This window comes from Ranitomeya variabilis, chromosome 6, assembly GCF_051348905.1.
Source record: "Ranitomeya variabilis isolate aRanVar5 chromosome 6, aRanVar5.hap1, whole genome shotgun sequence".
In the NCBI taxonomy this organism is placed as follows: domain Eukaryota; kingdom Metazoa; phylum Chordata; class Amphibia; order Anura; family Dendrobatidae; genus Ranitomeya; species Ranitomeya variabilis.
The window spans coordinates 267,448,193-267,473,199 of NC_135237.1; the positions used below are offsets into that span (position 1 = coordinate 267,448,193).

The window sequence follows — 25,007 nt, forward strand, 5'->3', positions numbered from 1 at the left end:
TGCAGGTAAATACCCAAAAAAGTCAGTGGGTTGTGTGGTATGAGGAGGAGATGGCATTGCTTGGGGATGAGGCCACCATAGAGGATAAGAGGCAGCAAGCTGCTGCTTTAGCTGATGAGTTTCTCACGATGAAGCCTCAGTGGAAAAATTTACTGGTGGATAAAGTAAAAACTACCAACACCCCACCATCAGTGGTCTTTTGTCCTTCAGTCCCCAAAAGTTTGCTGTCCCACTAGACCACCACCTCATGTTGATACCCATGTGACTCACCTTCCAGCTAGTCCTGCCTCTTCCTCTGAAATGCTACAAGGAGAGAAAGTAGTAGAGCGCAGGTGTTATGGATGTGGGCATCCCGGGCATCTGCAGGCCACCTGCCCAGCTATACAGTGGAGAAATCTGTCAACCCCAACAACCACCTCATGCACCGTCACATAGATATCAGCCTACAGGTTCCCTTACCTCCATCCCCAGAGTGCACATGGGAAGGAGTGTGATACAGAGCAGCTGTTACCGATGTGGGCAGACTGGGCATCTGCAAGACACCTGCCCTCAGAGTCAATTGAGGATTGACCCTGCACCAAATCAGCCTATCAATTATTTACAGCCAAACACAATGGAGGTAGAGGTGCCACCCCTTCAAATTGATTTGCCTAATAGCTCAGAAACCCATGTTCGACCTTTATGGGTTTATGGGGTGCGGGCTACAGCCACAAGTTCCTTTAATCCTCAAAGAAAGCACTTACAGGAGGTCATGCTGGATGGTCAGAGAGTTCTTGGCTTTTGTGACTCTGGGGCATTTCTCACCATAGCTGATCCCAGAGTGGTTCGGCCAGAGGCAATACAGCACGGACCTGGGATTACCATTGAATTAGCTGGAGGCCAATGGAAGAATATCCCAAAAGCAAGTGTAGAACTGGACTTTGGCTTTAGGGTCAAGCAATGCATGGTTGGGGTGATGAGGGGCCTGCCTGCAGATATTGTCTTAGGAAATAATGTGAGAGAGCTACAATGTTGATTTGTGGGTGCAGGAAACAGAGTTTAAGTCAAAGAAGATGTAAAATGGAGCCCACCTTTAAGCCTACAAATGCACCATACAATAAAGATGAGGCAGTCGACACAAACGCTAATGGATTGTCCAGGAAGGAGCCATGAATTATGTTGGCCATGTTTACGTTTACTTGACAAGCGACCTGTTGAGGTCACTAGTATGTACACTACTTGAGGGGGAAGGGGTTGTAACAGCGTGTCCCTCCCCCGGCCTGTGTCCCTGGACTGCCATGCAATCAGGCTGGAGTCAACAATCAGTAGGGGAGAGCCCTCCCCCATGGAGGGGTGGATCCCAGGACACAGAACAATAGACTCATGTGTTGGCTGATTCAATTTGTGTGGTGACATGCGAAGGGCTGGGATCTTAGGCTGAGGCGAGATCCCTGTGACCGTGTGTATTGTTGGAAGCTGCCGCATGGGACTGTGTTGTACCCCTCATCTGCTGGATCTATTGAATTCACTCAAGAACTATTGCTATTTCCCTGGCGTCGGATTGTCGGGTGGCTCCCTGTTGTGAATTCTGCTCTTGGGCTCCCTCCGGTGGTTGTTGGTGGTAGTTCAGTTGTTTTGGGGCTGTAATCCAGGGCAGGTGTTTCTGCTGATTGCAGCTCTACTAGGTATTTAGGTTTGCAGGATCCATGAGTCTTTGCCAGTTGCCCATTGTACCTGGAGGGATTGCATCTCTCTCTGGCTCCTCATGCCCTGCTGCCAATTCAGCTAAGATAAGTGTCTGGTTTTTTGTCTCTGTGCACACATGCAGTGTGCTTTGCAATTCAGTGCAATTCATTGTGTTTTTGTCCAGCTTAGACTTTGTTTGGATTTTTCAGTCATGCTGGATTCTCAGGAGATGCAGATATTCTTTCTATGTCTTTAGTTAGATGTAGAATATTTGTATTATCTGCTGTGGATATTTTTAGGATTTTAATACTGACCGCTTAGAATTCTGTCCTGTCCTTTTCTATTTAGCTAGAAGTGCCTCTTTTGCTAAATCCTGTTTTCTGCCTGCGTGTGTCTTTCCTCTTATACTCACAGTCAATATTTGTGGGGGGCTGCCTATCCTTTGGGGTTCTGCTCTGAGGCAAGATAGAATTCCCATTTCCATCTATAGGGGTATTTAGTCCTCCGGCTGTGTCGAGGTGTCTAGGACTTGTTAGGTACATCCCACGGCTACTTCTAGTTGCGGTGTTAGTTTAGGGTTTGCGGTCAGTACAGGTACCACCTACTCCTGAGAAAGTCTCTCATGCGGCTCCACGGTCACCGGATCATAACAGCTCCCCAGGATCTGCTCCTTTTCTGTGGACTCATTGTGGACTCATTGTGGATGCTGCAGAAATACTTTCATTTGCGTTGTCCCAGTTCCCTGTTCCAATAAATATTGTTGGATTGTTTATCGGCCTGGTGTCTCTTTCTGCTCTGTCGCATACCCCGTCACAGCTGGCAATAATAAAATACGAAAAAAGGTTGCTACTATTTAAAAATGTATCATGATTATCTTGAGGTCAATCATCTTCTCGTTTATAAAATAAAATATTATAAGTGAGAGAATTATTTGTGATAGAAATGATATTTTCTATACATTGTAGTGTAGTGACCCCTGTGGCAGCTAGGGGGCGCTGTGTGTGCTCCTTGGGATATGCATGGAGGCATATTTGTCATCATTATAATCATGGTGAAACAGTGACTGGCAGTGTTGTGAATGGCCAATATGTGTCGCAGAGGGAGTCTGCGTGGTAAGTCTGATGTAATGTTGTTCTGGGACCTGTAGTCCCTCAAGAGTGTGTATATCTATGGTGTAGTTGTAAGGAAGACTTATTAGGCTAGTTGTGTGAGATGGGCGGGATAAACTAGCCACACATCCACACTCCCACCTGTGGGAGTGGTTAGTACTATATAATGTGACTGAGGGATGGTCACATGGGCTCTGAGTGTGGACCTGAATGGTCTGTGCTGGAAGGTCCTGGAGAGAGCCCCATGTGTTGGGAGTGTCGGCTCCCTGAAGAGCACATGGCGGGGGCTCTGGACCTCGCACAGACCAGACTGTGGAACGGATGGAGATCCGTGTTGTACTGACCGGGGTCAGAGTGAGAATGTTGGAAGGATGCCTCTGGTGAAGAGAGGTATCCGACAACCTGTGCGGCAATGGCAGGTAACGAATGGAGATTCATGTTGTACTGACCGGGGTCAGAGAAAAGGAAAGACAGAGTGAGAATGTCGGAAGGATGTCTCTGGTGAAGAGACGTATCCGAGAACCTGTGCAGCAATGGCAGGTAATGAATGGAGATTCATGTTGTACTGACCGGGGTCAGAGAAAAGGAAAGACAGAGTGAGAATGCTTGAAGGATGCCTCTAAGGAAGAGAGGTATCCGAGAACCTGTGCAGCACACACAGGTAACGGGAAGGAACCGTGTTATACTGACTGGGGTCAGAGTGAAAGGAAGAGAGAGACATTGTGTATGGGGCACCTCTGAGGCCAAGAGGTGTCCAGGAACCCGTGAAGGTTGCCAACGGGTAACGGTCTGAAAACCGTGTGTTATGCAGACCGGGGTCAGAGACGAACTGTTGTGAAGTTGAATACGTCCAGATGGTGTATAAACTGTTACTAAGTTCCTAAGGAAATGGTTTATATTGTGTGAAATAAACCCAAAAGACTCTGTTTTGATAGAAAACCGTGCCCGAGTGCGTTAATCCTGTTCCAAGCGACTGTCCCCCAAGGCGCGTAGTAGGCGCTACACTACAACATGTAAACACTTTTTTTGTCTATTTTACCCCTTAACAACAGCCGATACGCCTTTTAATAGCAGCAGTTAAGGGTATTTATTCCTCAGCACCTCTTTTCTTACAGCAATGAGAAGTAAATGTATAGCGCCCCCAGCATCAGAAATTCTCCGGGGTCTCAGCTACCAGGGGTAGCTGAGACCCCGGAGAACATGATTTGTTTCAGTTTTTACCGACTGACCCCAGTGTTGTGATCACCGTTAAAAAGTCTGATTTTGCACATCAGAGGAGAGAGAAATGGGGTCCCCCGATCCCCCCAGTACCTCTGGTGTCCCTGGACCCTCCTGCATCCCCCATGTTGTCATCCAGCTGGTTGCATCTTCTGGGAAAAAATGGTGGGGAGCATTGCCAGTGCGCCCGCCGAGATCTGCTGGCCGGCACCTGGCAGCAATAGGAAATTTTACCTATTGGTTCATTTTGATCTCTGTGATAGACCCTATCTCAGTGATCAAAATAGAAAAAAATGAAAATCAGACCCTCCCTTATTGCTCCCTTAGTTAGGTAATAATAATAATAATAATAATAATAATAATAATAATAATAATAATAAAAAAGTGTATTTCCATTTTTCCATTAGGGTTTGAGTAGGGCTAGGGTTAGGGTTAGAGTTGGGGCTAGGATAAGGGTTAGAGTTGGGGCTAGAACTAGGGTTAGGGTTGAGCTAGGGTTAGGGTTGGGCCTAGGGTTAGGTTTGGGGTTGGGCTAAAGTTAGGGTTGGGGCTAGGGTTAGGGTTGGGGCTAAAGTTAGGGAAGGGCTAAAGTTAGGGTTGGGCTAGGGTTATGGTTAAGGTTGGGATTAGGGTTAGGGGTGTGTTGGGGTTAGGATTGGAGTTAGAATTGGGGGGTTCCACTGTTTGGGTACATCAAGGGGTCTCCAAACGCAACATGGCGCCACCCTTGATTCCATCCAATTTTGCGTTCAAAGAGTTAAATGGTGCCCCCTCCCTTCTGAGCCCTGCCTTGTGCCCAAACAGTGACTTTCCACCACATACGGGGTATTGGCGTGCTCAGGAGAAATTGCACAACAAATTTTTCGGTTCAATTTCTCCTCTTACCCTTGAGAAAATAAAAAAAAAATGGTTCCAATGTAACTTTTGTCTGTAAAAAGTTAAATGTTTATTTTCTCCTTCCAAATTGCTTTAGTTCTCATGAAACACCTGAAAGCTTAATAAACTTCTTGAATGTGGTTTTGCGTACCTTTGGGGTTTGCAGATTTTAGAATGGTGTCACTTTTGGGTATTTTCTGTTATATTGACCCCCCAAACTCACGTCAAATGTGAGGAGGTTCCTAAAAAAAATGGTTTTGTAAATTTTGTTGGAAAAATGAGAAATCGCTGGCCAACTTTTAACCCTTCCTAACAAAAAAAAATTATGTTTCCAAAATCATGCTGATGTAAAATAGACATGTGGGAAATATTATTTATTAACTATTTTGTGTGACTCCACTGTCTGATTTAAAGGTACCAAAATTAAAAGTTTGAAAATTGAAAAATTTTCAAACTTTTTGCCAAATTTCCGTTTTTTTTTCATGAACGCAAGTTATATCAAAGAAATTTTACCACTAACATGAAGTACAATATGTCATGAAAAAAACAATCTCAGAATCAGTGGGATATGTTGAAGCGTTTCAGAGCTATAACTTCACAATTTGACAGTGGTCAGAATTGTAAAAATTGGCTTGATCATTTAGTAGCACATTGGCTCTGTCACTAAGGGGTTAAAGAAAATTTGGCTGGGACTTAAATAGCCCTAAAATATAATATGTTAATATATGCCTAAAAAATGTTTAAAAGTGTAAAAAATTGACAAAGTAAAGAGGAATATAATCTGCTCACCTGTCCATACGAGTTCAAGGGATCTAGATTTCAAGGTAATAGAATCCAAAACTTGATCCAGCACTTTGATAAAATTAAAAACTTTTAATGAAAGTCATTAAAAACCATACTATACCTAGGTTATGATTAAGAAGTCTTTCACTTTAAAATACATCAACCTATAACTATTCTCCGAATGGGTATTTTCCTTCCTATGATTATCCCATTGCCAATATGGTTTATACTGGATTTCAAAAATCGTTTTTCATTTTGTCAAAGTGCTGGATCAGGCTGGTTTTGGATTGCTATAGAAAATTGACAGCTGACTTATTATGCATGAGGTTGGGGTATCATAAATCAATCAATTTAAATAGCCTACAGTTACAGTAGCATAGCTTTGGGTGGGCCCCCTCAGAGCGCGGGCCCGGGGTGATGGCCCACTCTGCCCCCCCCCCCCCCGGTAGCTATGCTACTGCCTTAAAGTATAATATTTTGACAGGTGCATTAAAAAAAGTAATGCTACACAAACAAATATGGTGAATTACGCATGGATCACGAGGTCTCTTCTTAATTTCATTAGTTTAAAAAAGGTTTTGCATACTAAAATGAAAGGATGACCCTTATCCTCAATGATAAACCTGACACATTTTGTTTAGTAATTAATTAAACTTTTTTTAATGGATTATTGTTCAGTAGTGTTGAGCGAAACCTTCCGATACTTGAAAGTATCGGTATCGGATAGTATCGGCCGATATCCGAAAAATATCGGATATCGCCGATACCGATACCAATACAAGTCAATGGGACACAAGTATCGGAAGCTATCCTGGATGGTTCCCAGGGTCTGAAGGAGAGGAAACTCTCCTTCAGGCCCTGGGATCCATATTCATGTAAAAAATAAAGAATAAAAATAAAAAATATGGATATACTCACCCCTCCGGCGGACCCTGGACCTAGCGGTGTTAACCGGCAGCCTCCGTTCCTAAGAATGAGCGACTGAAGGACCTTCGATGACGTGGCGGCTTGTGATTGGTTGAGTGACCGCTCATGTGACCGCTCACGCGACCAATCACAAGACCGCGACGTCATCGCAGGTGCTTCACTCGCTCATTCTTAGGAACGGAGGCTGCAGGTTGCAGCGGTTACAACCAGGGCGCGTCAGAGGGTGAGTATATCCCTATTTTTTATTTTTATTCTTTATTTTACACATGAACATGCATTCCGATCCTGATTCCCGATATCGCAAAAATATCGTAACTCGGTATCGGAATTCCGATACCGCAAATATCGGCCGATACCCGATACTTGCGGTATCGGAATGCTCAACACTATTGTTCATTCTTCACACAGTTCAGAATCTTTATAGTGTACTGCACTACCTTTTATTGCTTTCCTCTCTCCCAAACTCCATGATGAAAGGGCTGTTTTATAGTGCTTTGTGAGTAGCACTTCTGACCTGCCGGTCTTTCATATATCTCTACTCCTGTGTGAGCTTCTCTGCTGCCCATCCTCCAAGCTCAGACAGTGGTTCCCAATGCTCAGACACTACATTTAAATATTCGCAGAGCTTAGAAGCTCGCACACGAGTAGAGATATTTGATAGACCTGCAGGTCAGAAGTGCTACCCTTCTGTGTGAACAAGGCAGGTAAAACAACTCTGATCATGCATTTTTGGAAAAAGGAAAACAAGTTAAGGTAATGGAGTACATTACAAAGATTCAAAACATGGCAAAGACTGATTAATAATTAAAAAGTTTAGATATCCTTTAAAGTTTGGTTTTCCACTTATGCTTAAGCACACACTAGCTCTCTCATTATACACACACTAACTAACTCATTACCTTCCTATCCATGTAATTAAATGGGTTGTCATCGTTCAATAATTTTTATCTCACATGGTCCATTATGTTTAAATTGACAGATTTAAGTGTTGGACCTGGTTGAGAGTTAAAGAGTTCAGTTTATTTTATACATAACAGAGATTGTGAGCTCAAAAATAGTTGATCACAACCCCTTTAACTGATCACACAAATGGGTTCATATAGTGTGGACCAAATGTAGCTCTTTACCTATGCTACTGTTTCTCCAGAATTCCTCCCCACTCTTCCTTCATCCACTTATTTTTCATTCTATTTTTTCACTTGTACTTTTATCTAAGATTTTCTATCATTTGTCATAACTGAATTTCATGCCACTGATTTATATGATTTAGGTAAGATATTTAAAAAAAAGAAAAAAAAGAAATGCAGCTTATTAAATAAGTCCATTATGTTATGGTGTGCAAGAACTGGTGCTTATCAAGTAAAAATAAACACTTGGGCCCAATTCATCAAAGTTTTCAAACAAGAAATCTTGTGTAAAAAAACTTTAAACAGTAGCACAATTTTGCAACTTTTGTAATTTCACAGCTAGTTTCTCCCTGCTCCGACATAATGAGATGAGTGGAGGAGCCATGCTTGTTCATTTAATTCATGACGAGGTGTGGCATTCTGAACACCAGCAATCTCACTCCAGTAGCTGACTGGCCATTGCAGGAACACGCCACTCACCAGACATTCTGGATTCATGAAGAGTCGTACACTTCATGAATTAGGAGAGCCTGATTCCAACACTCCCACTCATCTACTTTGGCATGAACAATGATGGTCTTGATGAATTGGGCCCATTGTGTCTTTTATGTCGTCATTTTGAGCCATCTTTGTGGGAGCCTAAGTCAAAGACTGTCATACTGTTGATGTATTATATACAAGCTCACCTCGTATTGTATTAGCAGTGAGAACAAACTTATAGACTCCCAGATATGTGCCTTCCCAGTAAATGTAGATTTTTTTTACCAGGAGAAAAGTAGAAGACTTCATTGGTCCCACTAATAAAGATGTCCTTCTTCTTATATCACTCTATGAAGTGCTCATACCCAATAATATACATTTTTCACTTTTTGGTTTAGACCGTTTCATGGTGGAAATTTCTGTGAAGGTTCTTTCCGATTATTTAAACTTTGCAGCACTCAGAAGTGTCCTAAGAATAGTATTGACTATAGAGCGCAGCAGTGTGCAGAGTACAACAGTAAACCTTTCAGAGGCTGGTACTATAACTGGAAGCCTTACACCCGTGTGGAAGGTAAGGTGCATATATTTGATTTTTGCTTTTCTTTCAGTCATTTGTTACCTTGGTTTCTGATTTGTAATAATGTGCGATTGTGTTAGGCTACGTTCACATTTGCGTTGCGTCGGGCGCAGCCGCGGCGACGCATGCGTCATGCGCCCCTATATTTAACATGGGGGGCGCATGGACATGCGTTGTGTTGCGCTTTGTGACGCATGCGTTTTTTTGGCGCAAGCGTCAGGGCGCAGAGGACGCAGCATGTTGCATTTTTTTGCGCTATAGAAATGAACGCATGCGTCACAAAACGCTGCGTTTTGCATGCGTTTTTGCATGCGTTGTGCGTTGCGTCGCCGACGCAGCACACAACAACGCAAATGTGAACGTAGCCTAAGACTGGGATCTAGGGTGACTCTAGATCTTTCACATCTATTTCTCATGTTTGTGCCTGACTCCCATCTCCAGACCTGTCCATCCAAGACTATTCTTTAAGTCATTTTAACACTAATAATGTTTATCTCTCTAATTATCTTTCATGTATTATCCATTTTTCTATCTGAGATGCCTTATTGTTTTCCCAATGGAAAATCTGTAACACATTTACATATCCTATATAGTACTACTGTTTTCTTTTGTGTCACCTAGAAACATATCCAGGCAATGACAAATTAACAAAATAATTAATTGGAGGCTTGCATCAAAAATGCAATTTTCAACAGCAGAAAAAAAAAAAAAAAAGGCAGCAACACTTACCTGCCCAGATCTTGGAACAAGTGCACTGCAGGGTGCAGCCAGCCCATAAAGCAAGATGTTAGCAACACAGGTGCACAATACCAGATCAACAGCCACTCACCACATACCCACTCCTGGAGGGGGTGACTGCCCAATATACAAGTGCGCAATAAAGGCCCACATAGGGCGTTGTTCACACAATGGTAATGCATAGTGTCTGGTTGACAGCCTATTAGTCACGCCCCTACTTTTCGATTATGCTTTATGAGCTGGCTGCACCCTGCAGTGCGCTTGTTCCTAGATCTGGGCAGGTAAGTGTTGCTGCCTTTTTTTTTTTTTCTGCTGTTGAAAATGGAATTTTTGTAGGCCTTGAGTCTTTAGTGGCTTTGCTATTTAGTTTTGCATCAAAAATGACTTATTGTTTGAATGAGTTTTTTTATGTTAAATTATGTTTATCATGGCAATGGCATTTCCTTTTCCATCAAATATGCATTAAAATAAAAAATGAAAACTTGCAAATTTCACACTGGCCACTAGGGTTTTTCTCCTTTTTCAGTAAATGTACATGTACGTACGTTATCAGCAATAGATTAACTCAGACCTAATGGCCCCAATTCATTATTGCCTTACGCGTGTTTTTTGTCTAGTTTTGTGAGTTTTGTTTATATTAAATTTGTTTGCACAAGTTTCATTTGCAATTCTATTGAAATATATCTTATATTGTGTGTGCTCATGAATCATCAATTGTGACCACTTTTTTGATGAATTTGGCATCAAAAATGGCAACTAATATCATAAGACAAAAAAGCAGTGTCTTAAAAAATGCAAATGATTAATCAGGGCCTACAATTTTTATTCAATCAGCTACTAAGTGTTTGCAAAGGTCATTGTGATGGCAGAGGAAGCAGGCTCTGTTGAGACGTCACTTATTGTAATTGGTGGATCCTGCATATCCACTTCTGCTGGGTATAGAGGTATTATCTAAGTAGTCTGTGAAAAGGCAGTCAATTTACAGATATGAAGCTTGGTCTGTAAATAGGAGAAACCACGCAAAGCTTACTAGGAAAAGGACACCATATATTTTAACTATCCATAATGCATTTATTGTAAATAAAAATTGTCAGCCAGAGCAACACTTTAAATTACACTTTATTTTACTTCAACTGGCCAACTACGACCAATCCACTTTCCAGGCCACCAAGGTCTCCCAATCTGACCCCCTTAGACTTTTATCTTTGGGGTCATCTGAAGGCAATTGTCTATGCTGTGAAGGTAGGAGATGTGCAGCATCTGAAACAATGGATACTGGAAGCCTGTGCTAGCATTTATTCTGCGCTATTGCTATCAGTGTGTCAAGAGTGGGAGAAGAGGGTTGCATTGACAATCCAACACAATGGGCAGCACTTTGAACACATTTTATAAGTGGCCATAAACTTGTAAATAACTCATGAAAAAATAAAGTTACATTAAAACCAAGCACACCATTGTTTTTCTTGTAAAACTCTCAATAAGTTTGATGTGTCACATGACCCTCTTCCCACTGAAAAAAATAAAGTTGGATTCAAAATGGCCGCCATTGTCACCACCCATTTTGAAAAGTTTTCCCCCTCCCATATACTAATATGACACAAACAGGAAGTTGATATCACCAACCATTCCCATTTTATTTAGATGTATCCATCTAAACGGCCCACCCTGTAGATGTACTCAATGATGGGATTTGGTCGCAGGACTTTAGTGATGGAAGTGCTACAGTGCTAACCAATGCGCCACCATGCTGTCCTTCTATGATTCCACCTATTTTACTCAATCATTGCAATAAATGTATAACATTTTCACTGACTCATAATGAAATACAAATTTGCCCACTGATTCTTTTTGCAGAGCTTTGGGGAGCAGAAACTGAGTCGAATCTCTACATTTTTGAGGAGTTTTTATATTTGTATGAAGATTTAAAGCATTTCCGCTCTGCTCCACAAATGCCTCAAAAAACTCCATATTCACATGGGCTTAATATATATGCACATAGCCTTAGTTTATGCATTCCAAAACTTTTTGTGGGATGTGTTTTTGTAGCAGAAACAGAGCAGAAACTCTCCAATCTCTTCAAAAACTAATACTTCTCAAAAACTTGGAGGTTCTCTCAAGTTTCTTGTCTGAAAACTGCAAAAAACGATGTGTTTAAAGTCTACTGATTATCATCCATTTGTCCAGAAAAACCAGTATCATTATTGCTGTTGCCACAAACAACAAGTTATCAAAATGGAAAAAGGTAGTTCAACACTAGATGAATGTTCCATAAAAAGTATTCTTTAATGGAAAAACAGGTTAAATGTGAATGTATACGTTATAGCTATATACATGCACTAGTCTCTTCCATGAATTGTTACACATATGCCCACATAAATATGCACAAAAAAATGAGCTTAAGGATGAGCTTGTGATATTGCATCTTCCATGAATTGGAACAGAATAGAGTGGGTTGCAGCTTTTTCACATAGACCGGAGCCCACCTGAATTAGCGCGTAGGTTGACCTTGGGGCCTGTGCTGTCTGTTTTCCACACATACAGCGCAAGGGCCAGAAATATGTTCAGCGTACTATTAAGAAAGTTGTGTACTCTTGTGTACATCATATTCTTAAGCTCCATTGTGTAATGGAATAAAAAAACATCTGGAACAAGACAGTAAAAAGACATCCCCTGCCCCATCAAAAAAACGGGGAAACAAAAAGCTAAAATTTGAAGCTTCAGGCTTTCAAAACGCTAGAGAAAAAGAGCGATTTCTGAAGTGTCTTCTGCTTTAAAAACGTCATTTATGATAGTTGATAAAAGAAGCAATGTGAACATACTTTAAGGGTCCATGAAAAGCTCAGACACTATATGGATAACAAAATTGGTAATTACGCCACTCCTGTGGATGGTGCCTAAGTAGGATCCTATCCCATGTAAATCTTATAACAGAAATCACAACAAATATAACAAAATATCCAGACTGAGAGGGGCCGAAGCCCTGCTCTCTCCGTATATACATAAATGAAACTACACTAATCATGCGTGTACTACTCCCAAAGCATGAAATAAATTAAAGAACATGGAGCACAAGAACACTAACAAATTTCAAAAATAAAAGGAATAATTTTATTGATACATTATAAAATATACAAAATACAAAGACAGCCCAAACAATGGGCAATCTACAAGTAAGAGGAAAAGGTAAGGAACCTGCTAGCACAGCAGGCAAAAACGGACCAAAAAGGTAAATATTGCAAGGGCTAGTCTGGCAGAACCAAAAGAGGGGGGAGGGGAAAATAAATTCCCAATGAGTCCTAAGTAAGACCACGGACCAGGCTCTGTACATAAGGCCCTGTGGATATCACCACCAATGAAACCCCTCAAAACCCCCTACACATATCAATAGGTTGCCAACACTCACCCATAGTTACAGATATCCTCGGTCACGCCTGCTGTGACCCCTTGACGCGCGTTTCGCGTAAGTGCTTCTTCAAGAAGGGGAGTCCCCTTCTTGAAGAAGCACTTACGCGAAACGCGCGTCAAGGGGTCACAGCAGGCGTGACCGAGGATATCTGTAACTATGGGTGAGTGTTGGCAACCTATTGATATGTGTAGGGGGTTTTGAGGGGTTTCATTGGTGGTGATATCCACAGGGCCTTATGTACAGAGCCTGGTCCGTGGTCTTACTTAGGACTCATTGGGAATTTATTTTCCCCTCCCCCCTCTTTTGGTTCTGCCAGACTAGCCCTTGCAATATTTACCTTTTTGGTCCGTTTTTGCCTGCTGTGCTAGCAGGTTCCTTACCTTTTCCTCTTACTTGTAGATTGCCCATTGTTTGGGCTGTCTTTGTATTTTGTATATTTTATAATGTATCAATAAAATTATTCCTTTTATTTTTGAAATTTGTTAGTGTTCTTGTGCTCCATGTTCTTTAATTTATCCCATGTAAATCTTGTAGAAAACTTGGCATTCAGGTAAATGTTGTAAGCAGATGATTTTATTGTGTGCAGGCAATTCAAAAATAAAGAAGAGGTTTCGATCCTACAGTGACCTTCATCAGTCAGACAGATTGGAGTGTGTTGCAGATCCTGAGCGTTAATTTCTACCTATAACCCTGTGCACTTTGCAAGCTTTCTGCACTACACAGAAGCCATCCTAGGTTGCACCCTAATGCTGTTTTTCACTGATTTATATGAGACACTAGGAAATTTTCATCAGATAATTTTTTTGCATATGAGAAAACTGATGAAACCCCACGCAGTCTTTTTGGAATGGAAACTGAGCAGAAACTGAGTGGAAAATTGAAATCCTTCTCCAAAAATCCTCAAAAAACATAGTTTCCACTTATGTTTCTGCTCTAAAACTCCTTGAAAGCTCCATGTGAAGATAGCCACTAACCAAAACACTGACAAATATCGGTTTGTTTTTCACATAGGAAAAATAAGCGAGAGTTTGCATGAGGCTTTAGCCATACCTTATAGTGAAAGCTCGCTAAGGCTACAACTAAGAACCATCAGTAATATTTGAAAGTAAAGCTTAAGCTATAATGTGCATTTTTATCTGTTTTGCCAATGAAATATAAATATATGGGAGACTCACTAGAGTGTTTCCAAGCCACATTCCAAGCACTGAACCCCACAGGATATACACATATAATGGTGATTTGGGGATAAACCTGAGTGTTTGCATAGACCCAGTCAGATATCCTATATTATGGCTTTTATGATTCGTGCATTTTTTTTTTCAGAACAAGATTACTGTAAACTCTACTGTATTGCAGAAGGCTTTGATTTCTTTTTTTCCTTATCAAACAAAGTGAAAGATGGAACTCGGTGCTCTGAGCACAGTAATAATGTCTGTATCGATGGCATTTGTGAGGTAAGAGGGAAAGGAAAATGAGCGGAGACAGAAAATACAAATGTGCCTATTCTGGGAGTTTCTATACTGGGTCAACCGGATACCTTATGTACCTCTTCTTTTATCAGATTACACCCATATAAACTCTAAAATACTAGCCATATGTAAAACAAAATGATCACAAAAAAATAACAAACCCCCCAAAAACAATGTCAGAATTGTGTTTTTTCTTTTTTTTTAAAACCATTTCAACACGCTTTGGAATTTTTTTCCGTTTTCCACCAAATTGTAGGGTAGAATGAAAGTGACATTGAAAACTACAACTGGTGTTGTGGCTATATTTATTGTAAAATTATTAAAGCAATGACACTTGGACACAAAACACAGAAGCAAAAACTGTCGCTGACGAGTTAATGTATATTAAAATTTAGATTAAAAAACTATGTTATGCCAAAGTATAATTGAAGGGGAATCTGGTTCTAATTAAATGTTAAGAAATATTAACATTTATTTATATTATTTATATTAATATTATTTTAATAAATATTTATCAAGCTAAGGTCTGGCATAATTGGCACTAAAAACTGTATTTCATAGTATATCATAACTTGCATTATACTATGTTGCACCTTAACTTGGAAGGGAGACATGGGCTAGATCAGAGTTGGACATTTATTTTTCCCAAGGGACACATGAGACTGTGACTGCTGTGGAGGGCCGAACCAATAGGCTAAAGTTATTTCTGCTCTATATTAATAATATATTATTTATATTAATGTTAATTGTATTACTTAATATTGAGCAGAATTAAGAATGCTAACATCCCCTTATATACCATCTGAGCCTGTACACAGCCCCTATACAAAGTATGAGCCTCAACATAGCCTCCTTTATAGAGTATAAGCCTCAACATAGCCACCTATATACAGTATGAGCCCCAACAAAGCCTCTCTATATACAATATGAACCCCCACATATCCTCTAATGTATAGTATGAGTCCCCACATAGCCTCCTATGTACATACAAATATCCCATACACATGAAAAAAACACATACTCAACGGATCCCATTCCCCCGATGCTCTGCTCCTGTCTCCTGTGCACAGAGTCACAGCACGATGAAATTACATTATTGTGTCTGATGTCTCACACTGATTGGTGGAAGATGGTGTCGGCAGCCCTGTCCTCTATCAATGTATTCACAGCTCTCTGCATCCTGCCCTGAGAATGCGGATAGTAGTGTCACTGAGTAGTGACGGTGGATGGACGATGAGTGGGGGAGAGCACGGTGCAGCTCATGGGCCACTGTTTCAGCCCATTGGTTTCTTGGTCCATGGGCCGGACTCGAACAGCCAAAAGTTTGGATTTTGCCTGCAGGCCACAGTTTGCCCTGGTCGGGCCTAAATGAAAAGGGTCAGAAGTGTTTTCTGCATTAAAAAAGCTTCATTTTTGACCATTGGCAAAAAAGACACTGAACATACAGTATGTCAAGGGTCCATGAACAGCAAACACAGAGCATCTTAGGTTGCACTCCTGTGTAGAGATGAGCGAATTTGATCGGGTCAGGGCTTATTTACCAAGCTATAGCGCTTACCAAATAAGCTGAAGAGGGAACCTGGCTTCTTGGATAGCTCTGGCTGATCAGCTGTTTGGCTCCGCAGCAGCATGTGTCACGACTGTGTGACAGTCATAGCACATGCATGGAGAGCCTGTTTGTTGGGCTCTCCATGCATGCAGGGTTGGACTGGCCCACCAGAGAATCGGAGGATTCTCCGGTGGGCCCAGGCACTGACACCTGCTGGCATACAGAGCCGGCAGCTGCCTAGGGCCTCTGCTGCTTAAGGGGCCCCAAGCCAGTGGCGAGTCACTAATAGCAGTACACCATGCAGCTGCTATGGGACCCCTGAATCAGAGGTGCCTGCCCAGTGCCAGCAGAGCAGCAGCAGGAGACAGGAGGCAGAAGCCTGTCCCCGCTACTAAAAAGAAATTAATATTCACTCTTCCCCATGCCCCCATGGGCGTAGAGAGGGGTGAATATTAATTTCACTGTTAGTCGCAGGCTACGGCTAGCATACCACATGTAAACCTGGTGTGGCTGCAATGGAGGTGGAGGGGGCCCCTGTAAGTGGCTAACACTGAGGGCAATCTGGCCTGTTTATCTCTGTCTCCCTGTTTATGTCTGCAGCTCCACTGCCTACAGGAAAAAATGGCAGTGGAGCCGAAGGGATCCATTCTGCTTCATGCCCGGTGCTTCCTGTCTGATGCAGCAGTACAGCTGGATGATGTCAGCATTCAGCACGTGGCTGTGCCAGAGAGGAAGCTGCCGGCGACAAAGATGCTGCTGGGGAATGTGCAGAGAGGTGAGTGGTGCTGTGTGTGCGTGTCTCTGTGGGGGAACATGCAGAGAAGTGTGTGTGTCTCTGTGGGGGAACGTGCAGAGAGGTATGTGTGTCTCTGCGGGGGAACGTGCAGGGAGTTGTGTGCATGTCTGTGGGGGAAGGTGAAGAGTGGGATGTGTGTATGTGCCTGTGGGGGAACATGCAGACAGGTGTGTGTGTAGGTGGTGGAGAGGGCAATGATGAGGGTGATGGAAAGTACGATGGGGTGGTGGGGGAGGAGGCAATGATGGAGGTGGTGGGGGAGAAGGCAATGATGGGGTAGTGGAGGAGAGGGAAATGATGAGGGTGGTGGGGGAGAAGGCAATGATGGGGGTGGTGGGGGAGAAGGCAGCGATGGAGGAGATGGAGAGGGCAATGATGGGAGTGGTAGGAGAGAAAGCAATGATGGGGTGGTGGGTGAGAAGGCAATGATGGGGGTGATGGAAAGGATGATTGGGTGGTGGGGCAGGAGGCAATGATGGAGGTGATGGAATGGGCAAAGATGTGGGTGCTGGGGAGAAAACAATCATAGAGGTAGTGGAAAGGGCAATGATGAGTGTGGTGGGGAGAAGGTAATGATGGGAGTGGTGGGGCAGAAGGTAATGATGGAGGTGGTGGAATGGGCAATAATGTGGGTGGTGGGAGAGAAAACAATCAGAGGTGGTGGAAAGGGCAATGATAGGGGTTTTGGGGGAGAAGGCAATGATAGAAATGGTGGAAAGGGCAATGACGGTTGTGGTGGAAAGGACAATGATGGTGGTGGTGGGGAGGAGGCAATGATAAGGGGGTGCAATGTGCAATAATGGAGGTGTTGGGGAGAAAGCAATGATAGAGGTGGTGGAAAGGGCAATAATGGGGTGGTGGGGAGAATACAATGATAGAGGTGGTAGAAAGGGCAATGATGGGGTAGTGGAGAAGGCAGAGATGGAGGTGGTGGAAAGGGCAATGATGGGGGTGGTGGGTGAGAAGGCAATGATGAAGGTGGTGTTGAGGACAATGATGGAGGTGGTGGAGAGGGTAATTATGGGGGCTACACTATATTCCATGAGGGGGCTACATTATATTCTTTGAGGGGGCTATATTATATTCTATGAGGGGGCTGCATTATATTCTATGAGGGGGCTACCCCAACCCCTACTACATAATTAAGATGTATTCTACCTCATATTATACCCTGATATCAGTGTGTTTTACCTCACAATCGGTGGTCTTGTATTTTTTTTTAAGTAGCAACATAGTGGGCCCCAAGAATGATGCCCGTTCAGTGGGTCATATAGATGCCCATGCCAATACAGCCTATCAATACTAAGTTTATATTTGGCACAATACAAAAAAGAACACTGATAACCTGAGCACAGGATGCATTTTAAAGATATACAAACAGTATAAAGGTATGTGCACATGGCATCATAATACACAGGTGTACCCACATACCCACTTCTTTTAGATACTATATAACTTTTAAAGCCTGAAGTGGTTAAAAGATACAAAGGATGGATTGCGCACAGCAAGTCATTTTGAAATTGATGTGTGTGTTCATTATTTCTAACATCTATTGAGTGTTTTTTCAGATGGATGCTATGTGGATTCTACCTGAAAAAGGCGCTGGGGGAACATACCCTGACTTTTTATAGTCACATGATTATTGTTTGTGCCTTCACCTACTGATCGGCCAGGTCAAAGCTTGTTGCTGCTGCTTGTACTTTCTTTACTTTTAAGGATAATTTTACATTTGTCATAATTTGATAATTCAAAGCCATACTTTACAAATGTGTAGATTAAAAAGCATATTAACAAATAATGAGCCATATAATCACTGTAGATTATCATGAATTCCTATGTATAAAGAAAACTGAAAATATTTGAAGATTTGTTCTTGAAATTGAAAGATTGCAGTAAGCGATTGTCTTGAGATAGGCATCAAGTTGATGGGGAGAAAAATACTAATCCACCTTCTCTTCGGTAGAGAGTTGGCTGTGACCAGATCCTTGGATCTAATGCTACACACGATTCATGTGGCATCTGCAAAGGAGATAACTCATCCTGCAAGATCTACAGAAGCCAGTACACAAAACAGCACTACTCTAATCGTAAGCAACACGTGCTATAAAAAATTAGCTTTAAAAGTATATGCATGTTTATTGTACTTAAAGACCTTATCTAAACAGATTATATTTAAAGAAAATCTCTAAATCAACATCTGAAAATAATTGGTCTGTTACATTTAGAAATTTTTGGGTGAATCACAGGAAGGAAAGGCAGTTAAGGTGAGCTATATTAGTTCCAATTTGCGGCAGGTGGTAATATAGGTTACAGAAGTTTCTCCTTGAGTCTCCGTGATGCCATTGTTGGCAAACCCAGGACACCTACAGTCCTGATGAACATGGTTTGTTCTCAACTCTCTTTTGTAGTACCATATAATTCAGGAAAGTGATACACTAAACTACCAGAAGTACTTTTAACTTTTTACCAAGCCAATCTTCAGTGGATTCACAGTCCTTTCAGTTGTCAGATTCCAAAGAAAGGAAATTGTGTTATAGATATACAAAAACACCCTATAGAGCTATCAGCTTATAGTATATTATCCCAATGCTGGTTTTAAGAGACATACTAAAGATAAAGGTGGTCATACATATTGCATCGAAATATTTTGATTGTTGAACATCTTTTGAATGAGTGACCGCATAGTCAACGATTGGTACTTTGACAGTATTTCAAACTGGCTATATATGTATTTTATGATTTTAGGCATCAGTAGAACAAGCTTTCTTGGAATATTCAGAGAAAGATCTTTGTATTGTCTCCTCTATCGATGATAGTCACAGTGACCGAAAGTATATGAAATTGGGCAATTTCAACATGAACTAAAAAAGCTGAGTAAAACCTAACAAAAAAGAATCACATTATGTGACCCATGCAAGACAAACTGGAACATTTCATCCATACTTGAACATTTTTTTCCTGAACACTACTGATCACTAGTCACTATTTTACTGCTCCTTTTACTTAGAAAAAAATCATAAAATCATAGAATTCTGTCACTAGGCTATTAAAACTAAAATGAGGCTCATACTTCCAGTTCTGCAGAGATCACTTTTCAGTAATTAACTCATTCTAATGAAAAACCAGAATTACAATGACAGATAACACCTAGATAAAACTGGATCACACTATTCAAAGTAAGTAATCACAGCTCACCTCCTCCCTGCCCAGTGAGCTTTGTAAGATCACAGACAGAGATGAGCAAATTAATTTGAGTGGAATTTAACTTTATAGAAATCCACATTTGCCAAAACGGGGATTTTTGGTAATTTGCTTCTGCGCAGATTTAGTAAAATTGTGCCCCCTGGCGATCATTTTTTCAACGGTAAAAGGCCACAAAAATAAAAAATAAAATAAACCCTTAAGTTAACAATATTGCTCACCTCTCTAGCTCCTCTGCATCACCCGTCCGGTACATGCTGCATCTTCAGATTCCCACTGCTTGCACGGAGGGTTGTGCTTAAGCACGCAAAAGGTCAAAGTGTGTGCTGTGACCATGTGCACACTAATGTAGAACCTTCCCTGGCCCTATCAAATCTGGAAGTCTCAGCCCAGCATGAGAGGCCCAGGGACTTCACCACAAGTGATGGCAATCTAAAGATGCCAGAAGGACTGGGCAGGTGATGGTGAGGAGTGGAGGGGCCAGAGAGATGAGTAGAGTGATTATAAGTATTTTTGTTTATTTTTTATATTTTCTGCTTATCATGCACTGGGGTCTGGAGAGACCCCAGAGCACAATAAGGGACAATATACTCTGGGATCTACGCAAATTGAATTTCCATAGAAAATTTGTGCAAAGAGGCAAATTGGATTAGTGCCTGATCCGCTCATCTCTATACCAAACTCATGCCTGGAAAACTCTCCTACAAAAGTCAACTTCATTTTGAGACTGTTGATGCTCTTAGTCCATGTTATTTCTGTAAAGCATATAGTATCTATTAATGTGTTTGCCGAACTTTGTTTATATAATTAATATAATCATAAAAATAAAATAAAAAAGCTGCAAGTCAGAAAAAAGCGAGGAAATAAATATAGGTTATAAATTATATTAAAAATCCAGATAAGCAAAGATAAAGTTAAACGTTTAGTTAAATTACATATTATAGATAAATGCTCTAATATTTTTCTGATTCATGTAGGACATTAAAATAAATAAATGTTGAAGAACTCATGTCTTTTTACACATACATTACTTTTCTATATGAACATATAGGAAATGTACAGAGTACCATCTTCAGGACTGCTGAAACATATTTTTTTTGCCCTGTATGAAAAAGTCAAACTTATATTTTCATACATCTAATTATGTTTGAGATGGCAGACAATTGGACCAGCCATTTATTTGTGTAAGCTTAGATACGCCCTACCATAGTACATATTCTTGTATAAAACATGCTGCATATTCAGAAAAACTCCAACAATAAGATATAGGAACATGTATGTATATAGATTTATAAACATATATTGCTATATCTTTTTTTTCCTACAGAATACTATTCACTGGTCACTATACCTGCTGGATCACGTAGCATTCGTGTTTCTGAAATGAATATTTCTACCTCTTACATCTCTGTACGCAACACACAGAAAAAATACTACCTCAATGGATACTGGACCATTGACTGGCCCGGCCAGTATAAGTTTGCCGGAGCAGTTTTTGAATACAAAAGACCTTACAATAATCCAGAAACATTGATTTCTGCTGGACCAACAAATGAAACAATAATAGTGGAAGTAAGTTTTGAATGTATTATGTGATTTAAATATGGTTTTCTGATCATTATTAGGAGACTTTTATTATGGGAGAAGCTAGACATCTAGTAGTTAATGATTGAGTAAACCTTTATTCATTTTATTCATTGAGATAAATCCTTTACCAACAATTCAATACCTATATAAGAAAGTCTGTAGAATAAAATTCCATTTTTAGAAGAGCATCAAGGTGAGTTTAAATTAACCGATTAGCTCTATTGAACTACTGCCATTTGTTAAATATTTCGTAATCTGTCGTCAACAGCCTATTTAGACAGGTAGACCGAGCTTATCGATGCACTCTGAGCAATCTGTAATAGAACATTGAGGGCGCATAGGCTACCATTGTTCTAGGCAGCATGGGTCCTGTTTACACAGTAAGATGAGATGCCGAGAACAGTGATCTTTTGTACAAGCCAAAAGATCAATTTATCTGATGAACAAGCATTTTGCTCATTCTAAGGCCATGTGCACACTTTCAGTATTTTTCGCGTTTTTTTCATGTTTTTTTGCTATAAAAATGTGATAAAAACGCGAAAAAAACACGAAAAAAATGCGAAAAAACGTACATATGCCTCCCATTATTTCCAGTGTATTCCGCGTATCTTGTGCAAATGTTGCATTTTTTTCTGCAAAAAAAACGCATCGCGGAAAAAAAAGCAACATGTTCATTAAATTTGCGGAATTGCGGGGATTCCGCACACCTAGGAATGCATTGATCCGCTTACTTCCCGCACGGGGCTATGCCCACCATGCGGGAAGTAAGCGGATCATGTGCGGTTGGTACCCAGCGTGGAGAGGAGAGGAGACTCTCCTCCACGGACTGGGCACCGTATAATTGGTAAAAAAAAAAGAATTAAAATAAAAAATAGTCATATACTCACCTTCGATGGCCCCCGGAGTCTTCCCGCCTCTCAGCGGTGCACGCTGCCGCTTCCGTTCCTATAGATAGTGTGTGTGAAGGACCTGCGATGACGTCGCGGTCACGTGACCGCGACGTCATCGAAGGTCCTGCACACACCATCTATAGGAACGGATGCCGGCTGTCTGCAGAAGGTGAGTATAACCATTTTTTTTATTTTTTTTAACATTCTATCTTTTACTATTGATGCTGCATAGGCAGCATCTATAGTAAAAAGTTGGTCACACCTGTCAAACAATATGTTTGACAAGTGTGACCAACCTGTCAATCAGTTTTCCAAGCGATGCTACAGATCGCTTGGTAAACTTTAGCATTCTGCAAGCTAATTACGCTTATATATACCAGGCCAAAATCCACATCCCAAACAATGTGGAAACAATACGGATGAGGTTCAGTGCAAAAGTAAGCAGAACTCAAACAAAGAAAACCGCACCACCAAGAACCATGAATAAAGTTAAAAATGTACAATTTTTTTAGAACCAATAATATAGATAACAAGGGATGTGACAGGGGTTAACCAAAGCATGTGGGAAAACACAAAGAAACCAGGCAGTAAACAGGCATATAGTGTTGCAAATACAATTGCTCCAAAGTGTGTTTTGTTTAACAGGATTATAACCCAGAATCTAAGTGCACACCATGGAAACAAACACAGATCACAAAGGGGCTGTAGACCACCTCTGACTACACTATCTAACTGGTTTGTGCTTAGAATAGATCAAACTTATTGTATTACCTGATACTGCCTGGAGCCCTGTGTAGCCCACCGTCCCCTACGCGCGTTTCGGCGCTCAAGCCTTCTTCCGGGGGAGTGGCTTCCAGAAAAAATGGGCTGTCTTAAAAAGGCCGGCCGACCTATCAAATGTTTGTTTCCATGGTGTGCACTTAGATTCTGGGTTATAATCCTGTTAAACAAAACACACTTTGGAGCAATTGTATTTGCAACACTATATGCCTGTTTACTGCCTGGTTTCTTTGTGTTTTCCCACATGCTTTGGTTAACCCCCGTCACATCCCTTGTTATCTATATTATTGGTTCTAATAAAATTGTACATTTTTAACTTTATTCATGGTTCTTGGTGGTGCGGTTTTCTTTGTTTGAGTTAAGCTAATTACGCTTGCAAAATGCTAAAAAAAGCGGGAAAAAACGGGAAAAAAACGCAAAAAGAAACATGCGGATTTCTTGCAGAAAATTTCCGGTTTTCTTCAGGAAATTTCTGCAAGAAATTCTGACGTGTGCACATACCCTAAGAGTGATCGGCATTCTGTTTACACTGCAATTTTGTCTTGAATTGAGCTCTCTATAAATGAAAGATCATGATGATCTCACAGCGAAATTCACCTTAAGTTGCATCAAGACAGATATTTTAGCAGCTAACCTCCCCTTAAAACAAAATAATTGGGCATTATGAAAATCAGCTACCTAAAGGCTCATGCAGATGTTAATGTATCTCTGTTCAATCATGGACTGCTAGTGCATGACTGGCCATGAGTCTCCCAACCGGAGCTTGACTGCTTCATATATTTCTACTCTGGTTGGGAGAGTTGTGGCCAGTCCTTGCATTGCTGTCCAAAATCGGAATGATTGGCACAGAAGTCTGAATGAGCCCTTATCCATCCTGCACTCATTGACTCAGGCCTTATTAACCTGCCAATATCTTCTAGTTCATCTAACATTAGTCTGTGTACAGCCCTGATGCTACATGTGTTCTTATTATGCAGGTATAATTTTCTGTTTACACACAGACTGATATATAGTGTATATGTTCACAGTTCTCCCAACGTAAGACTATTCAGGAGAACTTTGGACTACATGTACTTTAACTAAATATGGACCCATGTTTCTAGCAGATTCATGGCAAGAAGATGCTGAATATTACTCAATGTGGAAATGCAAGAAATATGGTCATGGAGAAGTAGATTACATAATAAAGGTTCAATCTTTAATAATATAAATGTAAAAGAGACTTTGCCTCCTATCCCCCAACTCAGAAAGTCAGGATTTTAATAGTTAAACATAGACCAATGTCTGTGAAATAGCAAAACTTGTTAAATATAGACTAAATAAATGTGATAAAGAATAAATTAACGCATCATCCACTTATTTAAATCACTACAATACATTAAAAACATGGTGTTGAATGGATTGTATGCAAAAATGAAAAACTGAGCCATTTCCTATTTTAAACCTCTTCTATGTCATCTATATTTGTATTTTAATGTTTAATGGTGAGGAGAAGGTAAGCCTTTTTTTCTCTTCATACAAGACAAATGGGTCCAATAAAGATTGTAAAAACTGGCCAAAAATTAGTCCAGCACGCTGAAAAACACAGACCATTATTGACGAATGAGGAAAAAATGATTTCTGAAATCAACCTACAATGTTTTTAGTACTTGGAGCTGTAGATGAAACATTGATGATAGTCTTAATTCGTGGAGTGAGATTTTATGGTCAGCGGGGTCTTGTTTGTCTGTCTCTTACTTCAGTAGAATGTAAGCCTTAATGTCAGTGGGGTTCTCTTTCTCTCTCCTATAGAGTGTGAGCTTTTATGATCAGCCAGGTTCTCTCTCTCC

General features: G+C 40.9%; 1 protein-coding gene across 1 annotated transcript in view; it reads left to right on the forward strand.

Moving 5' to 3' along the window:
- The window catches only part of ADAMTS16 (ADAM metallopeptidase with thrombospondin type 1 motif 16), a 370,445-nt gene that overhangs the window by 264,794 nt on the left and 80,644 nt on the right, over positions 1-25,007 (forward strand). Inside the window, exons 13-16 of the mRNA XM_077269610.1 lie at positions 8,584-8,756; positions 14,230-14,360; positions 18,684-18,807; positions 21,249-21,493. Coding sequence (XP_077125725.1) covers positions 8,584-8,756; positions 14,230-14,360; positions 18,684-18,807; positions 21,249-21,493 — 673 coding nt within the window. The remainder of the gene's footprint in view (positions 1-8,583; positions 8,757-14,229; positions 14,361-18,683; positions 18,808-21,248; positions 21,494-25,007) is intronic.